Here is a 24,446-nt window from a genome sequence, read left to right on the forward strand (position 1 = left end):
CCGGGGACGGGGCGGGCACCCGGGACCTGCTGCTCCCCCTCCCCGGCTCAGCCCGCCGGCTCCCCGGCCGGAGCGGGGCCCCAGCCCGAGTCCGCGCTCGGGTTCCCCTTCCCGCCCCTGCCCCGGCTGGGCACCCGGAGCCTCACGGGGGTGGGCATGTTTCCTCGTGGATAGGCTTGAATTCCCACTCTCCCAGCCCCACTCTGATCCCGGCTCTGCAGCAGCCGGAGCCCCTTCATTCCCCTTTGGGCCCTTCCCCAGTAGCACTTCATGGGCCTAGGCAGCCTGTCTGGGTCCTCGGGGCTCCTGCCCATCAGCTGCCGGGCAGCCCTCACCGCCTGCTCCTTCAGGGCTCCCTCTGAAACCTCTGGTTGTGAGGGAGCGCCCTCCGCGCCTCCCACCCATTCTGTTCTTGGGACAAGGAAAGCTCTTCAGAGCAGGAGGAAAGTTTAAAGGGGCTCCAGACTGACAGAAACGGGCCTCTGCTTTGCACCTGAAGGACCAAAGTAGATTAGATCTGGTTTTAAGGAGCGCGGAGTGGCCAGCAGCCTTTCTAGGAAACGCGTCCTTGGCTTTAAATTGACATGGTGTAATAAAAATCCAGCCCGGTATCAAGAGGCACTGAGTCATGGCTTTGTTCTGCGCTCTGCCACGCATTGATGTCAGCTGGGCCCGCTGATTCGTTTATTTGTTCTGATCATTTTGGAGAATAAGGTCCTCCCTGTTGTGTCTCTTGAGGGCTCTTTCCTGGACAAACCTACACTCTGGTATCTCCCGTTACTTGTGATGACAGTGATACAAAATCCTTGTGAGCTCACATTTCTTGTGTTTTTTAAAGACGACATTCCCGATTTGGGCACTCGTGACTCTGTGACAGCTCAAGCAAATGGGTCACAGTGAAAAACCAGCTGGATTGAGTTCCTGGAGGGAAAACTCTGCTGACGTGACTGGAAGCTGTGGAATAGAAAAGACTCTGACATAAGCTTAATTTCTTTACCAGGTTAACCATGGCAAATTGGCAGAGTTTGGCTCAGAAATTGGCGCTGTTTTGATAGTGATGCTATGTGGGTTTTTTCAGGGAAGTTATGAAAATTGGTAGTACTTTACAGCCCTCCATAAAGTCCATTGCCACGATGCAGGTCTGGTCCTGAAAGAGCTTTTACTTTCTTGCTTAGTACTTCCTCTAAAATGTTTATTATTTCCGTAGAGTTGTTCGCCTGCTGAAGTGATTGCAGGATTGGTCCTCTGCAGAATTTAGTAGAGTTTCTTGCTTGCTTTCCCTCTGTGTGGTGATGGTCCTCAGAGCAGTGTCCAGCTGCTCTGAAATGGGGTCAGTTTTCTTTAAATTGCAAAGGGGCCAATCCAGGCGCTTCTTTATAGATAAGCATACATCACTACTGTACCTTTTACTGCTTGCCTTGCCTTTCCTGTATAGTTTAATTTACAGGAATGTGTCTTTATGCTTCTGTACTTCATGCCCTTATAAAAATAGTATACAGCAGTGCAAATTGAAGTACATACACTGACCTTCTTTGTGATATTGTTTGGAAGGAACTTGGCGTAGGATTTCTAAAACATCTGTATTGTTAATGGAGGAGCTGTACTGAGCCCGTTCCTAAATGGCATCTTGAAGCAGTTATGCTTTACATTTGGATTCTGGAACCAAACCATTTTATAAGCATGTACCTGTAAACTTTGAATTCCTCCTCTGGAGCAGAAAGCTGTTGTATTTATGTATTTTTAGCCGAGCTTTGTGTTTCCTGCATGAAGATCAAATGAGAAACTGCTTGCTTACTCGTACACTTCATGGCCTTCCTTGGCTAGATCGTTGAGGCTGTTTTGTTGGGTTTTTTTACTCTGTGTTCTTTTGGCATTGTGACAAGACATTTACTTTAGCTACCCATAACAGGCAAAGTGCGCATTGTCATTATAAATTCATGAACACTGGATATTTCTGGGTGTACAATGTGGGTTAGTTGTAGTAAAGGAGGGTCAGCTTGGGATAGGGGACGGAAATGGTAATCTTTTCTCTCTTCTAGCTCCTTTTGAATTTGAGATAACAAATGGATTTAAAATTTACTTTAAGGTTACACAGAGCTGCTCATTCCCTCTGCCTTTTAAATGTATTTTCACTTAAGAATACTTGTAACCATCCTTTTTTTTTTTTTTAAAGGATCCCCCTGCCCCAAACGCACACACAACTTCTTACACCACGATGCCAGAGAGCACCAAAAAGTTAAAATTGGGGAGGAGTATAAAAAGGGGCCTTGATGGGAGAAAACCCAATATATTCCAATTATATTCTTGCTTTTTTTACCTTCTCTATCCCAGCATGCGCGCACACATTATTCTTGTCTGTCCACGCCCCCTCTTAATCTTAATATGTTATGACAGAAATTACAAACAAATGTATACACAGCTGAATTTTATAGCTCATAAAAAGAACAAATGGGTACAACATGTTTTAGTGGGAAGCTGCTGATGCTTGGGCAGATATTTTGTCAAGTCTTAAAACTAATCATTTTTAACTTCTGCCGGCCACTTCTAGTGGCCACTTCAGTATTGATGTCTGTTCTAGTAAAAAGCTGATCATTTGGGGATTTATTTAAACTCTATCCTGTTCTCTAGAGTAGGGCTCATGTTTCTTTTTGCTCAGAAATGGAAATTCCCCATCTTACAACCCTTAAAAAATAAGAAGTAACACTTTATATTCTACAGTAGAAATAGGTTTAGTGTAACTAGACTGTAGAGTACTTAAACTAATATTGTTGTCAGTTTTCTAATAGGAAACCTATCTAGCGGCACACTCCAGTGTGGGAAGGAGTCTTACTTTTAAGTGTAAAGAAGGTGGAATAACATTTCAGATGTTTCCTCTTTCTTAACATTCCTGCCTGGGAAAATGTAAGCTATGCAAAGCTGAGGGTTCATCTAAAACAGTTGTATATTGAAAACGTACTCTTATACCTTCCTGGCAGACGTGCAGTGGTGGGGTGGGAAGTATGTAAATGTTGGATTTAAGCCTGTAGCTCTTGCTGCTTTAACTGGATGTGGAATATAGTACTTCTGACTACCACTTGCAGTAACTTTTTGTAAAATAAGTATTAGCTTAGTTTTCCCCCTGCTTCACATGCTGAAGATGATGGGGGATAGCTGCCTTAAAATGCTAAGGTTATACAGTGACCTCTGGCTAAAATTTGGAAAGTCTCTCTGACAAACTTTTGTTCTTTCCATATATTGTCGTCTCTTAGAGATGGGGACTGTTGTCTTCTGTGTTTGTGCATGCATCTGTGTGCTCCTACTGTACAGCAGATAATGCTAGAATACAAAAGCAAATTGGTATTTAGATCATATTGGCTTCTAAGGTAACACTTCTTAAAACAGGACTTGTGTGTAGGGAGGTCGATTATTCTCCCAAACATGCGTCTTGAAAACCAGTTGCCAGTTTGGTGTTTACATACTCTTTTCCCAAGTTTTCAACACTTGCTGTTGAATAGCTGATAACTTCCCCTATTCAGTGTAGTTTTGAAAATCAGTATGTGTGGGGGTTTTTTGTTTGTTTTTTTTCCTAGCTCATGTCTCCAAGTAAGCATGGTTGGATTTTTTTCTGTAGTATACTATTGTGTAATATGCATTGATTCAGGGTTTTCAAATTCTAGTTCTAATTCCAGTGAAGCATGTTTCCCCTTTGGGGAAGTGTACAAATTCCAACACAGGTTCAGTCCCCACCTCTGGCAACCCTGGTTCTTCATTCCATAACCCATAAAAGTGGCTATCTTTTTCCAAGCACCTGCTTTTGCTCAGGGGCCCTGGTGGTGTCTTGTTTCCCTTCCCACAAAAGTTGATCCGTGGTAAGTGTTATGTCTAGTTGCAGCAAGACCACGGGTTTTTTGGTAGCCAGCTTGCGGTGTGCAGAGCTGATTTTGCAGGCATTTTGTAGTGGCCCTGCCCCTCGGCAGTGATTGGTGAAAGGTGCTTTTACTCAGTCTACATTATTACCACTGTCTTTGCCCCAACCAATGATTGGCAGAGGGCACCTTCACTGAGTCTGTCTCACTACTGATTGGGGGTTTTTTGGTTGATTTTTATGGGAAATCGCAGCCAATGTTGGATTTCCCGGCAATTGTGGAAAATACTGTTTTTAGCAGTTTCTGTGAAATCTGCAAAAACCGCAATTTAGGTAGGTTCCTAGTTACATTCAAGAGTAATATTAGATGCAGAGTCCATCTTGGTGGGTTTGAGAGCAAGACAGTAATGTTGAAAGAACAGAGGAGACAAGGGAAACAGATTTCTTTGCTGGGATTGTAGGTAATACCCCCTTTCCAGAAGCTAAATGAACAAGTGAGGTGAAACTTGTTTTGCTATAGTTTTGCAAACTGTAATGTAAATCTAATGCCTGTGTTTTAGCACCTACTGTGATATTTTTTTCTTTGAACTATTATATTGCTTGGCTATTAGAGCTGACAACTGTATGTTTGAACAGGTGTAGGGTTTCTCACTGTCTGTAGCAAGGACTACTGAAACTGTGGCTATGGCATTGCCCAAGAATGCAAACAATCTAAGTTTTATGGCCTGTATTTTTCCTTTCTTGAGCAGGGTGTGACTTTGATCTCTGTTTCATTCAGCTCACTTCCTGGAGCATAAGGTTATTTCTTCAAACCTGTCAGTTACCTTCTGCCTTGTTCCCCTCACATGAATAGGACTTACCAAAAAAGCTAACACCTTTAACCAGCTCATCATGAAAAGCGTTGAAAGACTAAATGGGAGAGTTGGTTGTTGACTGATTAATTTAAGCATGGAATTGCAACATCATCTTGATATAATCTAGAGGAGAAATGCTTGGCTCATACTTGGCAGGCATTAGTGTTTTACATTACTTACCTGCTATTGTCTTCATGAAAATTAAGACATATTTGGGTCACCTCAGCCTTTGACAAAGGCAGTCCGTATCCCTGTAGTGTTTTCTGAACTTTTTTTTTTTCCTCTCTTCAGAAAATTTCTCAAGGGAGAAAGGGGGAAGAAACTGTCATAAGTAACCCTAAGCTTGATACTGTTTAACGTCTAGGAAAAAATATGATGAGTTGTACTCTAGAATACTTGATACCTCTTTGCCTTCTGTTCTCTGCTTAGGTGACTGCCAACTACAAACACCATGTCGAATCCAGAAGTGCACCACAGACTTTGTATCATTAACGTCGCATCTAAACCCTGCAATTGATGGCTTTGATTTGGAGTTCTGCAAGGCCCTGCGGGCATATGCAGCCTGCACCTATCGTAATTCCAAAGTCTGTCGTGGAAACCTAGTCTACCATTCTGCTGTGCTAGGGATCAGTGACCTCATGAGCCAGAGAAACTGCTCCAAGGATGGGCCGACGTCCTCTACTAACCCTGAAGTTACCCACGATCCCTGCAATTATAGTAGTCGTACAGGAGCCAGAGAACATCGGGGAGGGGAGCAAACTCCTCCTGTCTACCTTTTTTGTGGTTTGTTTGGTGATCCCCACCTTAGGACTTTTAAGGATCACTTTCAGACATGCAAGGTGGAAGGGGCCTGGCCTCTGATAGACAATAACTACTTATCAGTGCAAGTGACAAATGTGCCCGTGGTCCCAGGATCCAGTGCTACTGCTACAAATAAGGTATGAACTATACTTCATCCCCTGTGAAGGTGTTTATAGTAGCGGTGAGCGCAGCAAGCAGGTGTGTATCCAGAGAAAAAAGAGGGATGGGCCCTGGCATGTTTTGATGTTGTTCTTTGACCTATCCCAAATGTCCAGGAGTAACTGGGCTTAAATCTTGAGTGGTGTATCAAAAAAGGTCTTCTGAGACTAATCAGCTAAAAACAGTTCAAGCTGACATACCCCTTTAACAGTGATGATTTTCAATACTAACACATTGTTAAAGTATGAGGAAACACCTAACGGATGCTGTACCCTGCCTGGGTACCAATATCAGTCTGGTCTTGAGGCTTTCTCATTACTGTTGCTAGATACAAGGCTGATCTAGTTCTGCAAACCTAACCCTGAAGCAACTGTGCAGTTGAAGAACAGTCTTGTTGTTGAGTCCTGGATCCTTGTTGTGTTCTGATAGGGCATATAATGCTCACAGTATTGTGAGTGAGACAGATCTCTTGGTTGGGTAGTAATGGAACTAATTTTAGACAGGCTCTTAAGAATTCAAAAATGGGGATGCTTTCAAGTTAGGCTTGAGCCCAGGACACAATCTGCATTCCAAAATGAATCCTGAAAGAGGCATGTTTTCCCTCATCAGCTTCTCAAAATAAACTTTGGAAACTTTAAAAAAAAAAAAAAAAAAAGAAAAGAAAAAAAGGCAGTTTACTGAAGCTATTTTTTCAAGTTGTTTAAAGTTAGGAACACAACAAGTAGTAATGCTTCAATCTGAAAAGGCATTTGTGTTCAAAATGTTGCCAAGTGACTGTACCAAATATCCTTACCAGAGGGAGGTTTTCCTGATAGGGTTATGATGAAAAATGAGTGTGCGTGTGTGCATGTGGTCAGGTTGTGGCTTTGAGCCTTCCTTTCCTTCTCATGCCCTTGTGTGACAAAGTATTTAGCAAAATTGGCAGATTCATTAGACAGGGCCGGGCTGTGATCCCTTCTGTTACGGCTTCAAACTTGTGACTTTTGGGCTGCTAACTATGTGCCTTCATGCCTGTGCCACCCCGGCCCTCCAAGCTCTGAGCAATATTGTTGGTTTCAGTTTGTTGTTGAAGGCTGCTATAGTTTGTTCTGATGGAAGTTTTATGTTCATAAACAAAATGAGCAAGTGGATTTGAGAGAATAAAAATCTGGAGTCGAAGCGCTAGTTTATACAATGTATTACTGAGTACATTACATCAGTTTGAAAGTGCACCCCCCCTTTCCCCCGTCTATGTTTTTTAACTATTTTCAGTTTTTAACAATAAGATTATTCATCTCTGTCCGAGCACCTGCAGGCCAGTTAAACATGCAGAAGCAATTAGAGTGGTGAGGTTCCTTTTAGAACGTCTGAAGGACTGTTATTGGCACCAGCGGCCACGTTACTTGCTGTGCAGTACTTGAGGTTTTTCTTTCCTTGCCAGACAATCAAACTTTTATCGGAACACCTCTTTGTGGGAACTAAAGGCTGAGTTCCTGCTGTGCTAGAAGCTTTGCAAGATGTATGTTGCAGTCTGTCTAATGCATCTTTCTGAGCCGTAGATTTCTTTACTAAGCAGGCTCTATGAAATTATTCTGTCAGTGCAAGATTAATTCCTAGAAGACGTTTTCTGCTGTCATCTTGCATCTGGTGTCTGATCCTGGAGCTGCCACTACTTTGTGGTAGCATGTCTTCTCATCATACTATTCTCAGGTTTAGTGTTGGGTATTGTTTAAAGGGCTTCTTGGGTTAATAACTTCAAAACTGATTACCAGTGGTGGTAATTTGGATTAATCCATTTTAAACCAATTTTGGATTGTTTAGGCTTTGCTCTGCAGTTCTCTGAACCATGAACAGAAGTAAGCCCATTTCTTACTAATGTGACTTCCAGAACCTCATGCTTTAGAAAAGTTGTGTAGTATTGTGGGTTATAAATACTATATATGAATAATGGAGGTTGTTTTCATTGGTCTTACTGTTCAGAAACTCATCTTCAGCCAAATTCTACATGAGATCAAATGCCACATGGTGGGGTGTCTTGCTTCCCCTTCACAGGGAATGAACAAATGAATGAAAATTCAAGGCATAGACTGAAAGTTTCTTCTACATGTCTTTCTCCCGATTTGAAAAAGGTATGGGGCTTTGAGAATTTGGGTAGATTTGGGGGAATGATTAACTCCTTCCATGTTCAGCTTCTTGTTAGAATAGTTTTCTTAAGGGCTAATCTAACACCATTGGCTGTGTCCATTACCTTTTGCCACCTCGATAGATAGGTAGAGCGTGCGTAGTTTTGGTCATCAATAACTACCTTTAAATTTTTCCAGAAAAAAACCTGTCCAGTGGTTAAAGGAGTTGTGTCTGCAGAACTCTACCCTACTCGCAAGGCCCGTGAAACAATGATGACTGGAGTGGGCTATTCAAGTTTGCAGAGTGAAGAATGCTAGGGAATCATCACTTTTTGATTTTTGGTAGGGCCTTCACTCCCATTTTCTTGGCTAAAGCTGGCTGCTATTTCTTTTATTCCTGTATCAGGAAAATGCCATTCCAAGTAGGAAGGTGTGTCCTTGTTTACTTCATACTTGGTACTTGTTGGCAACATCTGTCTGTCACTGCTTTGCATGTTCTTGATGCTGGCAGCAATGACATCATCTGTTTGTTCAGAAGAAACTAAATTAAAAGCTTCGTATTTTCTGTCCCTTTCCAAATCCTATATTTGTTCTGTGCCCATTGATGTGACTCGGGTGCCTTTCAGATGGAGGACAAATAATGGGCCCAGTGATTGAGTGACCTGGGTTCAAGTTCCTACTCTGTCACAGACCGCCTGTCTGACTTTGGGCAAATCATTTAGAGCAGTGACTCCCAACCTCGGGTCGTGACCCAAATCATGGTCATGAGGAGTCCACCCCTCACTCCATCCCTCCTGCCTGTGGGACTCTCCCGGCACATGGTCCACGTGACTCTCTCCGCCACTACCCCCATGATCCCGGCCTGGCCAGGGCTCTGATGGTGCTGCCCAGGCACGACTGAGTCGGCGCGTGGGTCACAACCCGGATTTAGGGTTGCAGCAAAAAAGGTTGGGAGACTGATTTAGAGGCTTTGTGCCTTTAGTTTCTCAATTGGGATAATAGTACTCCAAGGATAAATAACATGAAGATGTTCTAGGTGCTTAGATATTTTGGGGAATTAGGGCCATGTATGTATATTATGAGAAGATTCTACTTTCCTTTTGTGGAAAAGTGGAGTGAAGGGAAGAAAACACTTTTATTCTTTCTTCAGGTAGTGAAATGGAACTTAATCTTTTTAATGGGACTGTTCTTCGTTCTCCACAAGTAGCAAAAGGAAATGATGTTGGAGCTTGTTCTCGGCCGTAGAGACCTTCCTTTTGAAGTAGCAGTGATCAGAAACAGAAGAGGTCTGTTCTTATTTGGGTGGATGTGCGGACACACTGGAAGCAGGCAATGGAAAAATATTGAGTTTAAGCTATGGTGGGCATAATGAAAAGGTTTTGATTCCAACACTGTCCTTTTAGTTGCATTAGAAGTATAGAGAAACATTGACAAGTTAAGTGGTCTGTCTCTCCCAGCCAAAATCTCTTTAATATATTTTGCAATCTGGCTTCCATTTTAGCTGGAGAAAATATAATTGGACTAAGCTCACTGTACTTACCCTCCTTTGAATAATTAATATTAAAAATGTTCCTTTTGTAGTTACCATTCAGTTGTCATTCCAAGCAGGACCATTGGATTCTTGACCACATACAGTATTGTTTTGATCTCTACAAGCTTGTTTCCTATGGCCAAGAGGAACTTGGTTTTAACTTCCAGAAATGGTCAAGTTTACCTCTGGGTGAAATGTGTGGAAGGTCCTCAGTGCAGAACTTAACTGAGTTATTAAGTCCAGTTGCAACAGTCCAGCAGGTGCTTTTAAGAGAAGAGAACATACAAGAAAGGGCTAAAAGTAAAAGGCCTGAGGCATCCTGCCTGTGCACGTCATTTCTGTGGATGGCCTTGCAAGCTGATTCGTGATCTAGTCAAATGACTCTTCAAGCCATTTGTGCCTGCAGCTGCTGATTTGAAATTAGAAGGTATGTATGTGCTGGTTCTCTAAGGTGAGTTGAAATATTTACTTGGAAAAGGATTTAGACTAGACTTCTGCAGCCACAATCATTGCCTTTTTTTGGGATAAAAGCACAGGCTTTTGGAAGTGCAAGTTTCTTCCTGAGTAGCTTCCCAGTGTGTTTCATCTTGAACCTTGTATGTCCATCGCTTCTAGAAGATTTGTGTGCCCATTTGGTCTTCTCCTGGAAAATTTGTAGCAGTTGTGTGAAAGATCTTTGGTATTGGGGAAGTGGGAGGGAGGGAAGGGGAAGGATGGGGAGTATTGGTGAAATGCCTAGCTTCCACTACTAAGGATTCATAGTTGGCATTAAAAGGAAGTCCTATTGGAGTAGGACTCATGACTTAAGTGATGGCTAGTCTGTTGTGTGGTGAAACAAAAGAGGAGGGATGTGTTTCTGAAAGAAACAAGCATGTACCTCTGTTTTTGGAAATAAGTTTGTTTTGGAAACTCCTTTTAGAAGTGGTTGTTGAGGAGCAGCTTGGAGAATGTGGGAAAGAAATATGGTTGAGGAGATGAATGTCGTCTCAAGGTTGGCTAGTTGAGCAGGAACTAAAACGCAAAGAGAACTTTGCTACTAGTAAAAGTAGATGCAGAACAATCAGTATCCACTTGATTTCTTACTGGTGCTTATATATGTACAACTGTGAATGCAGAAAATCCTTTATCTTCATGCAGTTAATCTATTTTTGGGGGCAGGACAGGGCAGGGATGGTGCTGAAGTACACGAGTGGGTGGCTTTTCCTCCCATATAGAGGTGTGGATTTAATTTTATGATTGCCTGAGTGTTGACGTGCATTCTTAATTTTTACATGTTTATTTGGAGTTGGGTGGGGGAGGAGTGGGTGGACTTCTCTTCTTCCCACCATCCCTTTTCAAAGAAAAGGGGGAGTATTTTACTGCTGTATCAACTTTACAAGGACCAGTTAAGGATCACATAGCAGAAAGTGGTGGTTATGACGGTCCTGTTACTTAATAGAGTTGAAACTAATAGGGCTCTGTATAAATAGTCCTAAAAAGCTATTTGACCCATTTGCTTGATTATGTTATTTTCTTTCTGGATTCAGGAGCTTTTCCTAAGTGATTTTTTTTCCAAAAGAGATTCAAAACCAAAATCTCTCCTAAAACTAAACCCTGCTTTCATCTTTGTTTTGTGCTCCCCAGGCTCTGTGTTGATGAATCCCATAGTCTTCCCCATTTGCCTAAATATCTCTTGGTGATTGATCTCAAGTATGAAGAGATTCAAGTAACTGCTCATCAAGGAAAGCTGAATCCTAGGGAGTGGTGCAATGAACTATTATTGATCCCCTTTTTCTCTGGTGACAAAGTGGGCTGTTTTTTTGGATCGCTGGTGCCTCTTCCCGGGTGTGAGCTCCTTCAGTTTTCATGCCTACAATCTGGTGGCATTCTGAGACGCACAAAAGAAACTGCCATATACCTTGCAGTATATGAAGTTTCCTGTACTGAGTGTTTGAGGGCTAAATTCATCCCTTCACATTACTTGCTGACTTTCAACAGGATTTCACCAGAGGTTAAATCTCTGTTAGAATAAGTTTGGAGATGAAATCTCCTGACTTCAGTGTTGGCTCTAAAAGTATTTCAGTCACCATCATAATTGGTCTTCATGACTTTTCCCTTTCTCCATCCTTCCCCCCCCCCCACTGCTTTATTATTGAGTGTTGTGATGTTTTAATCATATTTACATTTCTAAGACAATAACAGTTGAAATGTCTGCCTTTTTCCTGAGGCAGAAGAGGAGTTGGACTAAAAGATGTCCTTTTAGAAAGAAGTTGGCCAGGGATGGAAAAAGAGAGGTCAGTTCTTGGAGCATGCCAGCCTTGACAGTACCACTGTTTCTGTTGCAATTCCAGCGAAATTGAGGTTTTAAAACTTGAACAAACATTAAAAGGTTCCCTAGTGTCATAATGTCCCTTGTTAAAATGCTGGTTTTGTAACTCTCTCACATCGTTTTAGATAATCCACCCCAGTGCACCATTGTACCTGTCCATGAAAAGCTCTCTCTTCATGCTAAAGCTAAATAAAGATGCTGCCATTCCTTTTAGTGCATATAGGATTTTATACTTAAAACTGCAGATCTAATAAACATTCATGATAAATCTCATGTTCAAGATGAACGAAGTAGTGAAGTGTGTGTCCTCTGTTTATTTCAAACTGCAAATTCAGCAGTCTGCCTGACTGCTGTGCCTTGCTAAGATATACAGATGTGAGCTGGATAGACCTGCCTCGATCCCTCTGTTTTCATGCTGCTACTTCTCACCAAATGAAACAGTAGTAAATTATCTTGTGGCACGAGGGAGAAGCAGCTTTAATGACCATGTTCTGCTTTTATAAACTCAAGTGTTTAAGCCTTTGAATAACTGCATAATTTCCGTTCTTTTTCACCCCTTTAATTAGCCTGACTTTTATGTACCTGAATTTTGATTGTAAGTTCTTCAAGGCAGGGACTCTGTGGTTTTATTTGTGTTGGGAGGAAATGGGAGAAAGAGGGGGTGGTAGTAACTGATATTACCCATGTTACAGTAGGACCCAGCTAAGCACAACTGTGCTGGACTGCAAATGACTGCACAGTGCAGTCCCTGCCCCTAAAGGATTATCATCTGAATAGGCATGGAGCAAAACAGGCATGGAGCAATGAAGGTACTTGCCCCCATCCTCACAGCAGGCTCATAGCACAATGGATCTCCTACATTTGAATGGGAACAGTCCTCCAAAAATTAATCAGATCTCATCAGTTGGCACCTCCTAACCACTTGAGTGCCGTTTCCGTCCCCCTGCTGCCCTTTCTAGCCCCCAGCCCTCTCTGTTTTGATGGGCTGTAAATATTTTTATTCTCTAGCTTTTTGCAAGTTCAAAATGAAGAGGTTTTTGTTTTGTTTTTTGTTTTCTGATTTTTATCCTGGCATCTAGGCAAAACCCCTCTTGGACTTTTGTAGGAATTTGTTTGCATTAGGTCCTTAATGTTGCCTTCTAGATATGGGAGAGTAGATTTGTACTTGGTGTATCATTGTGGGGAGGGTTAGGGAAGATCCCAGGGAGTGTAATTATTAAAAATGAATGAGGACAGCCGGAGTAGTTTGGCTGGAAGGGGGTGGGCAAAGAGGGGGAGAAAAATGTTTAACAAAGGCATTGATGTTTTAAATGCACAGCAGTATCATCCATCAATAATAAATGGTGTGGTATAGTGCAAATGTGCCAAATTGAGTTATTGCAGTATATGGATTAGTTCATAGAAACCAGCAAGCAATACTGCTGGTGTGTTGAGGGTTACTATTTCAGAGACTATTCAAAAGTTTCCAAGGACACAGCGTGCATATGTGTGGCTTGTGTGTGTAATAGTGTACATGTATAAATGTACACGTGTGTGTGTGTTCAGTTTCCATAACTTGTAGAAGGAGGGAGGGAAGAGACTTGGATGTTTTTGGGGAGATTGAGGAAGCCTATTAGAAAGTCCATAGATGAGGTAAACAGGCGTAGCAGAGGAAGAGGGTGATGACTAAATGTCAATAATTGCTATCTTGACAGTGGGTTTAGTTTTTAAACCATAATTCTGTTTTTTCCTCCTCTCCTTTCTCCATCATGCCCTTCCCACCCTCCCCTCCTGCCCCCCACCAAATAAAAACCCCAAACTGGCTAAGTTTTATCTCCCTTCATGCTTTGTTATGGAGGGTAGGCATTAATGTGATTTGAATTAAGGGATCTGAAGAGATTTGCATATAAAAATCACACCCCCTTTTTCCACCCAATATCTCTGTTCCTAAAGTAATGGTACTTTGTTGCTTCAGCCATTTTTAAAGGTAAAATATGCAACTGTGAGGTCAGAAACTCCTTTGCCCACCCCTACCATCTTTTTCTTTATTTTTTTTGAACTTTTTGAAAAAATTTGGTATCTTCAGAATAAAACACTCACCTCTTTCCTGTTACTGATACTTCAGCATATTTTAAGGACTGAATGCAAGAGTTAAATTAAGGCTTTACTAGTACAGTTGCTTTACCTCTTTCAGGAGAAAGATGTAAAAGTTTATTTCTCTGCAGTTGTGGAAAGACCACATGTAAACAGTTGTGGGACTCTGCACTGAAATAACATACAACCACACCTACTAGACTTGCACAGTAGTACCATAGTTGCATTATGGGACTCCTCCAAACTATGGTGACAGATTATTTTAAAAAGTATTGACAGAAACATTTAAAAATGTGTGTTTTACCCTAATCCAGAGAAATCTGTGAGAGGCAATAAGATACCACAGGTAGTTCCTCTGAGCAGTGGGAAGGTGCACCTTCAAAAGCTGAGCTTCTGCTCTATGCATAAGAGCATTGTGTTTATAGAGAATTGTGATCATGATTGGTAAACTCAGGGCAGAGAGAGTTTTGATCAGACCCCTCAAATATGTTTTGCCTTTTGCAAAGACTTAGCAATGCACATTTTTTTCATCCTCAGATGAAATACCTAAGGCCACAGTGAGCTGCACAAAACTGGGGAATATGACTTTTGGATACGAATTTAATTCTTGGTGGTGTAATTTTGTCCATTAGAGGGAATAGGAGAAGTTCTATTATTTGGGCTTTTGACTTAATGGCAGTAATTTAAGAGCTCTGTGTGTGCCTGGAGCACTGATTTTGTTTGTTAGCACCTTTTATTAGTATTATTAATAATATTGAAAGGTGCTTCTGGCACTTGAAATTCTTTTATGCCTTAAGATGAGACCCTCTTCTCAACAGTAGAGAACAGCAGTGGGAGAGTTTACACCCTACAGTACAAATGAATATATATGAGAATAATATAACAAATGGTAGAATCAGGTGCAATGCTGTCATGAAATAATAGAGGATTGGATATCTGCAACTGTTAAACTGCAACTTGGTGATGAGACTGGGGAGAAATTTACTTGCACTCATTCCTGGAGTCTACAGCAGGGTTGGGCTGGAGAGGAAATAGATTGTCATAGTATAGAGAGGCCCTTACGCAGGGGTGGGCAATTATTTTGGCTGGAGGGCTTCTTAATGGGTTTTGGTATGCTGTCAAGGGCCTCAAGGGTAGCCCTGCCCCTTGACAGGTGCCCCATCCCCTGGTCATTATCATGGGACCAGAAGTCCCGCCTCCTAGCCCATGACCTTTGCCACCAGAAGTCCCTGCCCTTGTCCCCAGAAATGTTCCTTTAGGGATTGGGGTTTGCTATCTTGGAACCAGAAAAAAACCCAACATTATACAGGTTTCCTTGTGTGTAGGTTCTGTGTGTGTGAATTTGCTCTTATGCAATGACCCTTTTTTATACCAAAAATTCATTGTATGCAAGGTAAATTCACTCCTATGCGATGGGTGTGATGGAAGCCTGCAGTCAGCTGCTTTGTGTGGTGCATTGTGGGAGTGACACACCAGAATGTAGTCTGTTGTGTAGATCTGTGCTTCTCGCTCACTGTCTGCGACATGTTTCTGTAGTTGCCACCCACACTATGATAGTGCCCTGTGCTTATGTATACTGTCTGCTGTTGGCGAGTACCAGAATGGTCTTGTAAAAGTGGTGTAGAAATGGGTCTGGGGGTCAGTACAGTCGAGGTGTTGGAACATATCCCTGTTTGTTACATTGTAAAGTAAGTTCCCTGTATGTGAATTCAAGTTGCGCTCTGTCTTCCAGGAACGCATGTACAGCATAATGCAAGGGAAACCTGTATACTAAAAATCAAACATCCACAATAACATATTTTTAATTTTATTTTTAAAATTATTTTTGTCCTGATCTGTGTGTGTTTTGCACTGTGCATATAGAGGTGATTGCATAATAGCTTAAAATGAAGTCTTACTTTTGTATATTGGGGGGTATGGGTGGGGAGGTGTGTGTGGGTAGATGGGTATGGGTATGTCCACTGCCCCACTGGGCAGCCCAGAGGCAGGAATGATGACACCAGAGACCCAGGGCAGCCCAGCACAGGCTGCAGCAGGAAGAGCCTGGCAGTGGTGAGGGATAGTGGCCACTTTTCTCCTGTGCTGAGCAACAGCTTCTGTCCCGTGCTGCTGCTGTTGCCGAGCCTGGGCAGGCGGGTCCAGCTTGGGCGCAGGGCAGGGCTATGTATGCAGTTCCCTGCCGGTACCGCAGGGCTGGCTGGGGCCAGCGGCAGCAGGGCTGCCGCCTGGGCTGCCTAGGAAGGCAGTCAAACCATGGAGCTGTTCTGCTGCATGCCCAGGTGGCGGCAGGACATACCACCACCAGACAGTGCCTGGGGGACCTGCCGTGGGCTAAGCAAAGGCTTTGCATGGGCCAGCTCTGGCCTGCAGGCCATGTTTTGCCCACCCCTGCCCTTGGGATCTCTATTCTTCCTGACCCAACCTTTAGGGCTGGACTGTGTGTTGCACATCTTTGCATTCCAGGCATGTGTTTGGGGCCACTCTTTGCAAGTAGATCCTTTGGCATAGCCTTATTGATATTCCCAAATAGATTTAGCTGGGAGACCTTGCAGGATGTATGTGAAGGTCTTGACCCTCTAATAGCCATTCAGCTCACATTCCTTGTATAGCACCATCACAAGGCTGAAGTGGGTTTGGAGGCCTTTGTTCTTTCCTTGAGCATATGCATGAGTTGTTTTCTGAATCAAGAAAGCAGAGAGACCTTCCAGTGACTGTTCCGTATTGATTCCTCTCATATTTTGCAAGGTCCTTTGTTTAAGTGTTGTTAGAAGACAAAGTACATTGGCCACATCCAGACTTCCTCTTGGTACTCACCAGGAAAAGAGAGACTACATCCATCTGCAAACAGTACCAATGGACTTTTAAATTTTACTTTTGAAAAACAAAAGACAAATTGCTCGGCTGCTGGAGAGAATTAACTCAATCATAGAGCAAATTGATATGATTGTTAGAGAATGAGGTCGGTTATTATATGGAGTAAGTAAAGCCATCTGTACTGCTAACCGCACTCGCACAGGTGCTGAGTAGACTTACAGAACTTCACTTCATCTGGAGTGTAAATCACTCGGCCATTGTAGAGCAACAGTTGTGCTGATGAGAGTTTCCTGTGGCCTTGCTATCTGTGCGTAGGGCCGCTAGATTCATCTGTGTTTACAAGGCACTCTTTTTGTTGGAACTTTATTTGCTGAATGAGGCACAGAAGTCAAAAGGACTCATGAGACCAGTCCTACATGCATCTCTCCTGTGTCGTCCTGGCCCAAATCTTGATGTTGTAAAGTGGAGTGGTGGCTTGCTGCAGGAGACAGAAGCACCAAAATTTCTCAGGGAAAGTACTTGTACGCTGTCTGGATTTTGAGCAAAGCCCTTCAGTCTCAGCTGTGGCCTACGGATATGAATTTAACAGATTGCTTGACTGCAGCTGGTCTCAAGCTAGCTGTATAACTGATTAAAGCAAGGAGAATGGTTGGAAAATTCCAGGCAGACAACACCGGTGGGAGCATGTGGAATTAAAATGGCTAGTGCTGCGTGCGCTAATGTTAACCAACTGGAGCAAATGAAACCTTAAAACTAAAGTAGCGGTATTTTGTGTTTGGAGAAGTTCTGGAGCAGGAGGGGGGAATAAAGGAAGACTTCACTCTTATTTACCACAGGCATGTATGTAGGTGCAAAACTAATGTTTTAGTTTTCCTTCTCCAAGAGGATGGAGTTTATTCAGACTGCCTGTAATCCAGCTTCTTATTACCCTTTTAACTCTTATTGTGAGCAGAGAAGCCAGAAACCAAAGCTGCTGTGTGCAAGTGTGGTGCTTACCTGAAATTAAAATGTGCAAAGGACTGCTGTAAAATAAAGATTTTAAAGAAATTCATAGGGTTACTTGGAAAATGTCCACTGTAACGCATTTTTGTAATACTTCTGAATCTTTTGGGAACATGCATAAATGATGCACTGAAAACAACTGCTTTTTTCCATCTACTTGAACATAGGCTGGGTATGTCAAGGCTGAAAATAGTTACCCAAATCCTGCCAGTTTCCAGTGAGGAGGAGTGGGGAAGGGACCTTTTAAGCCCTTTTCAGTTGCTTCACAGTTGAGAAGGGAGCTGCAGATTTACTTACATTCACATATATGATATTTAAAAAAAAAAATCCTCTTCAAAGCTCTCAGATTGCCAGTACTCAGCGTGCCAATAATTTATTTGCTTCCTCCAGCAAAGACTGAAACTGGAGGACTTTTATTTCTATTGTATTTTGTTTACAATAACCTTTTAAAGACTTGGTTATTTTGTAGGAATCACAAAAGAGCAGTAACTGGCATAGACTTTGAATTTGTAAGTCACCTCTTAAAAGCAAATGATCATTGTTCATTGTCTCTTTGACTTCCAAGCAATTGCTTTGTAAGCCACCGGTTTTATTTCCCCTTTGTTTGTAATACATATGTTCTTTGGCTGGTGGACTGGAAGTGTCAAATCACCCAGTTTACAAGTCTTATAAATCCAAACACTGCAAATAAACAACTTTTGACGCGATTCCTTCCAGGGAAAAGTGTGACTAGTTGCTGCTTGCTCATATTGATGGCAGAAGTAATGCAGTAGTTCCACAGTAGCTTTGGTTTATCATAGCTTAAACTCAAACGATTGTTCACCAGAGCGCCCCAAGGGATGACAAGGTTGAACAGTTATAAACTCCTGCAAGACCATTTCAGGCTGGACATAAGGAAGAATTTCTTTACTGTCTGAGCCTCCAAGGTCTGGAATAGCCTGCCATTGGAGGAGGTTCAAGCACCTACATTGAACACCTTCAAGAGAAATTTGGATGCCTATCTTGCTGGGATCCTATGACCCCAGCTAACTTCCTGCCCTTCAGGCAGGGGGCTGGACTCTGATCTTCTGAGGTCCCTTCCAGCCCTAATGTCTATGAAATCTATGAATCCTGGCAACATGCAGGACACAGCAGTTTCTTTGCCTAAGATCACAAGGTCAGTAACGGAGTCAGAATTGGAACATGGAGGTTACTGATTTTTTCCCTTTGCACTTACTCCATCAAGGCATATACTTCTTTCAAGGGCAGAAGCTGGCTGCTCCACAAGGTGTGGTGTGGGAATTTTGGTGCACATAACTCCTTGCAACTGCAGAGGGGTCCTGAATTGTTTAAAAAAAAAAAAAAAAAGCATTAGAAAGGAGGGAGTCGTCATCCTGAAATACCCAACCTTTCCCGTTCCCAAGCTCCTCTGCAATTGCTGGACACCAGTATTCATAGTATTCGGTACTAGTTTAAGAATAGCTCTTTATAAGAGTCACCATCTTCAAGTATGTTAATTTTAAAATTTTAAGAATGCATTTAGATGATTTTACCAAGCTGTAAGTGTGAATGATGACCAACATGGGTACCTCCTTTTTTTTTTTTTTCGCTTCATCATGACCAGTCTACAACTGTGATAATGGACCAGGATGAATTTTTTCTTTCTAACTTTCTTTCTTTTCTCATCTTCCAGATAACTATTATCTTTAAATCATACCAAGACTGTACAGATCAGAAGGTATACCAGGCAGTGACTGACGATTTACCAGCAGCTTTTGTAGATGGAACAACAAGTGGAGGTGATGGTGACACCAAGAGTTTGCGCATTGTGGAGAAAGTCAGTGGCAAATACGTGGAAATGCATGCCAGGTACATTGGGACAACTGTGTTTGTGCGCCAGCACGGGCGCTACCTTACATTGGCTATTCGTATGCCAGAAGAGCTGGCCATGGCCTATGAAGAAAGCCAAGACCTGCAGCTGTGTGTGAATGGTTGTCCCTCAAGTGAACGTATTGATGACAGTGGCCACTTACCATTGCCTGTCATGGGGCAACTTCCTCCTCATGCAGGCTCCACTCAGCCCCGCTCTGTGTACACACTGGAGAGTGCCACTACCAAATGCCACGAGAAGATGTTAGTGAAGGACATCTATTTTTACTCATGTGTCTTTGACCTGCTCACCACTGGTGATGCCAACTTCACAGCAGCAGCCCACAGTGCCTTGCAGGATGTAGAGGCACTGCATCCCAGGAAAGAGCGCTGGCACATCTTCCCTAACAACGGAACCAGTGGCTTTGTCAAGGGAAGCAAGTTGTCTGTTAGTCTTGGACTTGTGTGCTTGATCCTTGTTGCATTTTTGTAGGGTTTTTGTCTATAACAAAGTTTTAAAATATATATTGTCATAATATATTGAGGTAAAAGCTAAGAGTATATATGTATATACCATGTATATGAAGGGATGTTTGTCTTGGGACGCCCACCAGACTGTACATATTGTGTTACTGTTTTCACATATGTTGGATGTAGTATTCTTTGTATCAATTTTGTTTTGCAGTTGGTGAAAATGTTTTATAATGTCCCTGCGTTGGGATCTGATAGAAAGCACTTTATTTTTTATATATTAAATATTTATGTGTTTCTGGGTCATTATGTATAATACATATATACGTGTACATAAACTACAACCAGTGGTCCCTCTAAGCATTACCTACTTCTACAGAACCTTTTTTATATTAATGCCTTTCAGTGGGTGTTCTTCTTTCCATCCTTAATTACTCTCAAGTCTATCACTCATTTTCTCTTACGAAAAAGGCGATATCTTACTGTTGTCTCTAGTTGGATCATTCAAAACCCAATCTTTATTCTGTCTGTGAAACAAAATATCTTTTCTCCATTACATTAGCAAAAACAAAACTTCCCCTACTAACATTAAAGAAATCAAGGGTGACCTGCTAATGACTCTTTTAAAGCAGCTATGATGTGGGTAGAACAGATTTGGTAGCATGCAAGGGGTCAGCTAATTTCATAGCATGATCTTTTGAAAGTTGCTCTTCCTAAATTAGTACTATTGGTTTCATTCTAATGCATTTGTGCAATAGGGATTGTTTAGCCACCTTAGCTCCAGGGGAGCGCCTGGTACTTTTTAAAATCATGTGGGAAAAGTAGTTATATCAGAAGGTGCTGGATAACTTCTTCTGTTTTAAACATCCCTGTTATGGCACCTCTTTTTTTTTTTCTGAAGTAACTTCATAATGCTTTGAGCATGATGTAGTTGGTTGACAGAGTTATTGTTAAGCAACCTGTAAACCACACTTTTGTTTTGGGTGCTAGTACATAGAGGTAAGGCCTCCCACTCATATTCTCTACACAAAAAAGGAATAGAGTTGATACTAGCAAATTGAATCAATTTACTGCCTTGAATTCTGGCAAGAAAATAGCACAGCTCTAGTATATAAAGATTATTGACCTTTTTTTAAAAAACAAAGACTGACACAAAAACATGCTTGTGATGGTAACAGGTCAGACCTTTGGAAAGAGTTTATATGAGATTAGTGGATTTCTGCCTGTGAATAACGCATTCAAACACTCTTTCTTCTGGTATGATAAAATTCAGTATATAAACTTGATGGAGTCGCTCATTTGGGTAAAGAAGGTTTTATGACTTTAAGAACCAAATACTTGTAACTTTGCATATAATGTCTAAATAGCTTCAGGACTATCAGTTGAGCATTTTGCAGAGGTTTGCTGTTGGCAGAGAAACCAATTAACCCCTTCCTGGAATGGGTGAAAGATGCAATACCTGCATTGACCTAAGAGGTTCTAAAAAATATTTGGTTTGGCCACTCGCTGTGGAAGACCAACCAATAATACATGCTACAGTATTATAGCTAATCCATTTGCTGCCTACTTTCCTGTTTTAAAACCTTTCAGGTTAACTCAGTCCAAAAATGACTGCTGGTAATCTGAGTCCTGGTCTAAAGTAGAACTGTTTTGCTGCTTAAAACGTTGCAAAGAGATCTCCATATTTTGGATGGCTGAATTTTCCCCATTAGTGGATCGAGTTTAAACTTGTTGTGGATGAATTTTGGGGAGCAAAGCTAGAATTTCTGCTCAGTGCAGGCACATAGTAAATGATGTCTGTCTACTACTTAATTTCCTGTGTCCCCAAATCCCATGCATATACCTAAACAAATATCCAAGAGGCTCACAATTAGATAAGTAATATTTCAGAAATATAGTACTTCCTTTAAGGAGATTTCATTTTCTTGTTCCTGCTGTGGGAATTCTTGAGAAAATGTTATTTGCACATGTTGGTTCTTGAAGTCCACCATAGCCAAGAGAGCTTTAGTTAATGCCAAACATATGGATATTTTGAAGCTAGTGAATGGTCCCTGGAGAGAACTTAAGCTTAGAGGGAACACTGGTTTTCACAGACACACCAAATGGCTCTTTTAGAAGGCTTCAAATTTTATTTTTATGCTTGGAAACCCCACGATGTGTCAGACTTTGCAACAACCTTTTAGATGTGGTTCATGGATATACCAATAAGTATATGTTTGTGTAAAAGAGTGACTGTGCAGTGTGTAAATACTTTAAATTATTATGATAGAAGAATAAAAGTTACATACCATGCTGTGGAATGTTTGTAATGTGGTGTTGGTGACCCCTGGTGGATATACAGAAAATCTTTGTGGTCGTGACTGTGAGAAGGGGCTAGCAATCCCCAAACCAAAAGCCCCATATTTTGTTTTCGGTCAGTCATTTGCTGTGCAAGAACATACTGTACACAATCTTCATGCTCACTTGCAGACCCTTATTTACCTCTTGGAAAATGAACTGTGTAGTGAAAATGATGATAGTAGCTGCAAAAGGGTTCAGTTTTACTGAGTGGATGGTGTATAGGAAGTGATTTCGGGGAACAGCTAATCACCATCCAACTTGTGGAGATAGTTGGCAAGTTGTAGATATAGTGGTCTCCTTTAGTTATTTCTGTTTTGAGAGAGATTAGAAAAAAAAAAAAGAACGGTATTCCCTGTTTCAAGGATATGTGATATCCTTCAGACCAGAAACACCCTTGGCAAGAGAATTCACCACTGTAACTGTAGACGGAGGTGAAGGTTTAAAGAATGCACAGTGCTGATTGCTAAATATGCATGGGATTGCTGATTTTTAGCGGCCAAGAGTGACAGCATATTTAAAAACAGACGGTTTTAAAAAATGTGTTCTATTTGCATATAAAGGGATTAATATTTTTTATATCCCTTTCCTTCTGCTTGCTGTAATTGGATTAAGTGATAAATAAATTGCAGATGCCATATTTAAACCTATACAAGCTAATACCTGTAAGTATATGGAAAATATTCAAAATCTAATGTGTGCTACTAATGCATACAGGGTATCACATGAGTTGTTTCAAATGTGCTGCCAGTGTTTGAGAAGACAATACATGATATATTTTAGTTTCCATAATAGTTACTGTACTATGATGAAGGTATCTTTTCCCTGCCATTGCATGTTTTAATTTTTAAAATGTTTATCCAAGAACATTGCTATAGATTATACTAAATGACTTATTCTGTGGCATTTGTTACTATGATGTCCCCTTTTACAGCATCATGTGCATGAGAGAAGTGTCTCCATTTTACAAATGAAGAAACCAAGGCACAGAGACTGAGGAACATAGGAAGCATGTAATAGCATCCAACAGAATATTAGATTTACAGTCCTAATCTGGTACCTTTTTTTCCCTATGGACTGAATTTGGTACACTGGGTACTGAATGGGGTTCCTGTAATATAAAGGAATTTTATAATCCTCCTTGTCATTCAATGGTTTATCGAACAAAAACAATCCCTCTCCTTTCTGCATGTTCCTTCACAGAAAACCTGGGGTTGCAGTCTGCATATTGCAAGACTTGCCCAGAGGTTGTGGCTCCATTGAGACTACTGGAAAAGCAAACTCTGAGAGAGTATTTCCCTAAAACCATCCTGAGCCCAATGTTAATCATGCACCTTCTGAGTTTTAAAGAAGGTTATCTATCTAGTGCTCAGATACCTCAATGAATTGATTTAAGTTATTCAGTAGTGTTTACTTGATCAGTTTTCTTAATATTATGCTGCTAAATTTTCTGCCTCATTTACATTTATAAAGAGAAGAATGCATCAGCGCTGTTCATCAAATATTTTGTATTATTTAAGTCATTTTGAAAGCAGTTCATACACAACAACATAAGTGTCATCTAAAACTGTACACATAAATTCACTGTAATGTTAACATGAAGAAACAGTTGCATCTGATCTGATTTCAGAGTTTACTTTATTGAGCTTTAAAACTGCTGATTAGTGAATTAAATATGACCATTTAAGATTGAATAGATACTTTTGGAGATGCACACCAGGAAGCTACTGACTTGATAAGTAACAGTAAAGACATCTCTGAATAGGACTGATTTTTTTTTGTTTGTTTTAATTATTTTTTTTTACTGATAGGTGTTAGTTTAAGTATTAAGCAACTGCTACGCAGTTTCCATTTTGTTTTGTACACAATCGCATGTCACTTCACACATTACTGAAAGCATTAAAACTATATCTGCAAAGGGACATAGGCAGCTAACTGCCACTTGAAGTACTTGTGTTCAAACTTTAAATAATGAAAACCTCTGCTTAACTTTTTGATAAACCTGGGAATTCCTAAATTCCCTGGTTATACAACCGGTAGATGCATAAGTCCCATGGGCGCCTACATTTGTGCTGTTCGACAAGGCACGCAACCACTCACGTCCTGATGGGAACTAGCAGCCCCGTCTTCTACAAGACGCTTCCTAAAAATCACATATGAGGTAGTTTCACCTACAAGGCCCAGTCCAATAGGTATTATCAGAATGGGTCTTTTGCATAGATGTGGCATGGAGGAGATACTAGACTTCCTCAGAGGTAGGGACCTACTGAAATCATGGTTTTGCAATTTTTGCAGAAACTGA

At 41.4% G+C, this 24,446-nt stretch overlaps 1 protein-coding gene across 1 annotated transcript; it reads left to right on the plus strand.

Annotated features, from left to right (window-relative positions):
* Positions 1-4,251: 4,251 nt before the first annotated feature.
* On the plus strand, positions 4,252-20,465 carry RGMB (repulsive guidance molecule family member b). Its single transcript, XM_019531716.1, has 3 exons — positions 4,252-4,301; positions 5,063-5,636; positions 19,161-20,465. The coding sequence occupies exons 1-3, from the start codon at positions 4,252-4,254 to the stop codon at positions 19,827-19,829; spliced, it is 1,293 nt and encodes a 430-aa protein (XP_019387261.1). The 3' UTR covers positions 19,830-20,465.
* The last annotated feature ends 3,981 nt before the right edge of the window (positions 20,466-24,446 follow it).

Source organism: Crocodylus porosus, unplaced genomic scaffold, assembly GCF_001723895.1.
Source record: "Crocodylus porosus isolate Cpor-Errol unplaced genomic scaffold, CroPor_comp1, whole genome shotgun sequence".
Taxonomy (NCBI): domain Eukaryota; kingdom Metazoa; phylum Chordata; order Crocodylia; family Crocodylidae; genus Crocodylus; species Crocodylus porosus.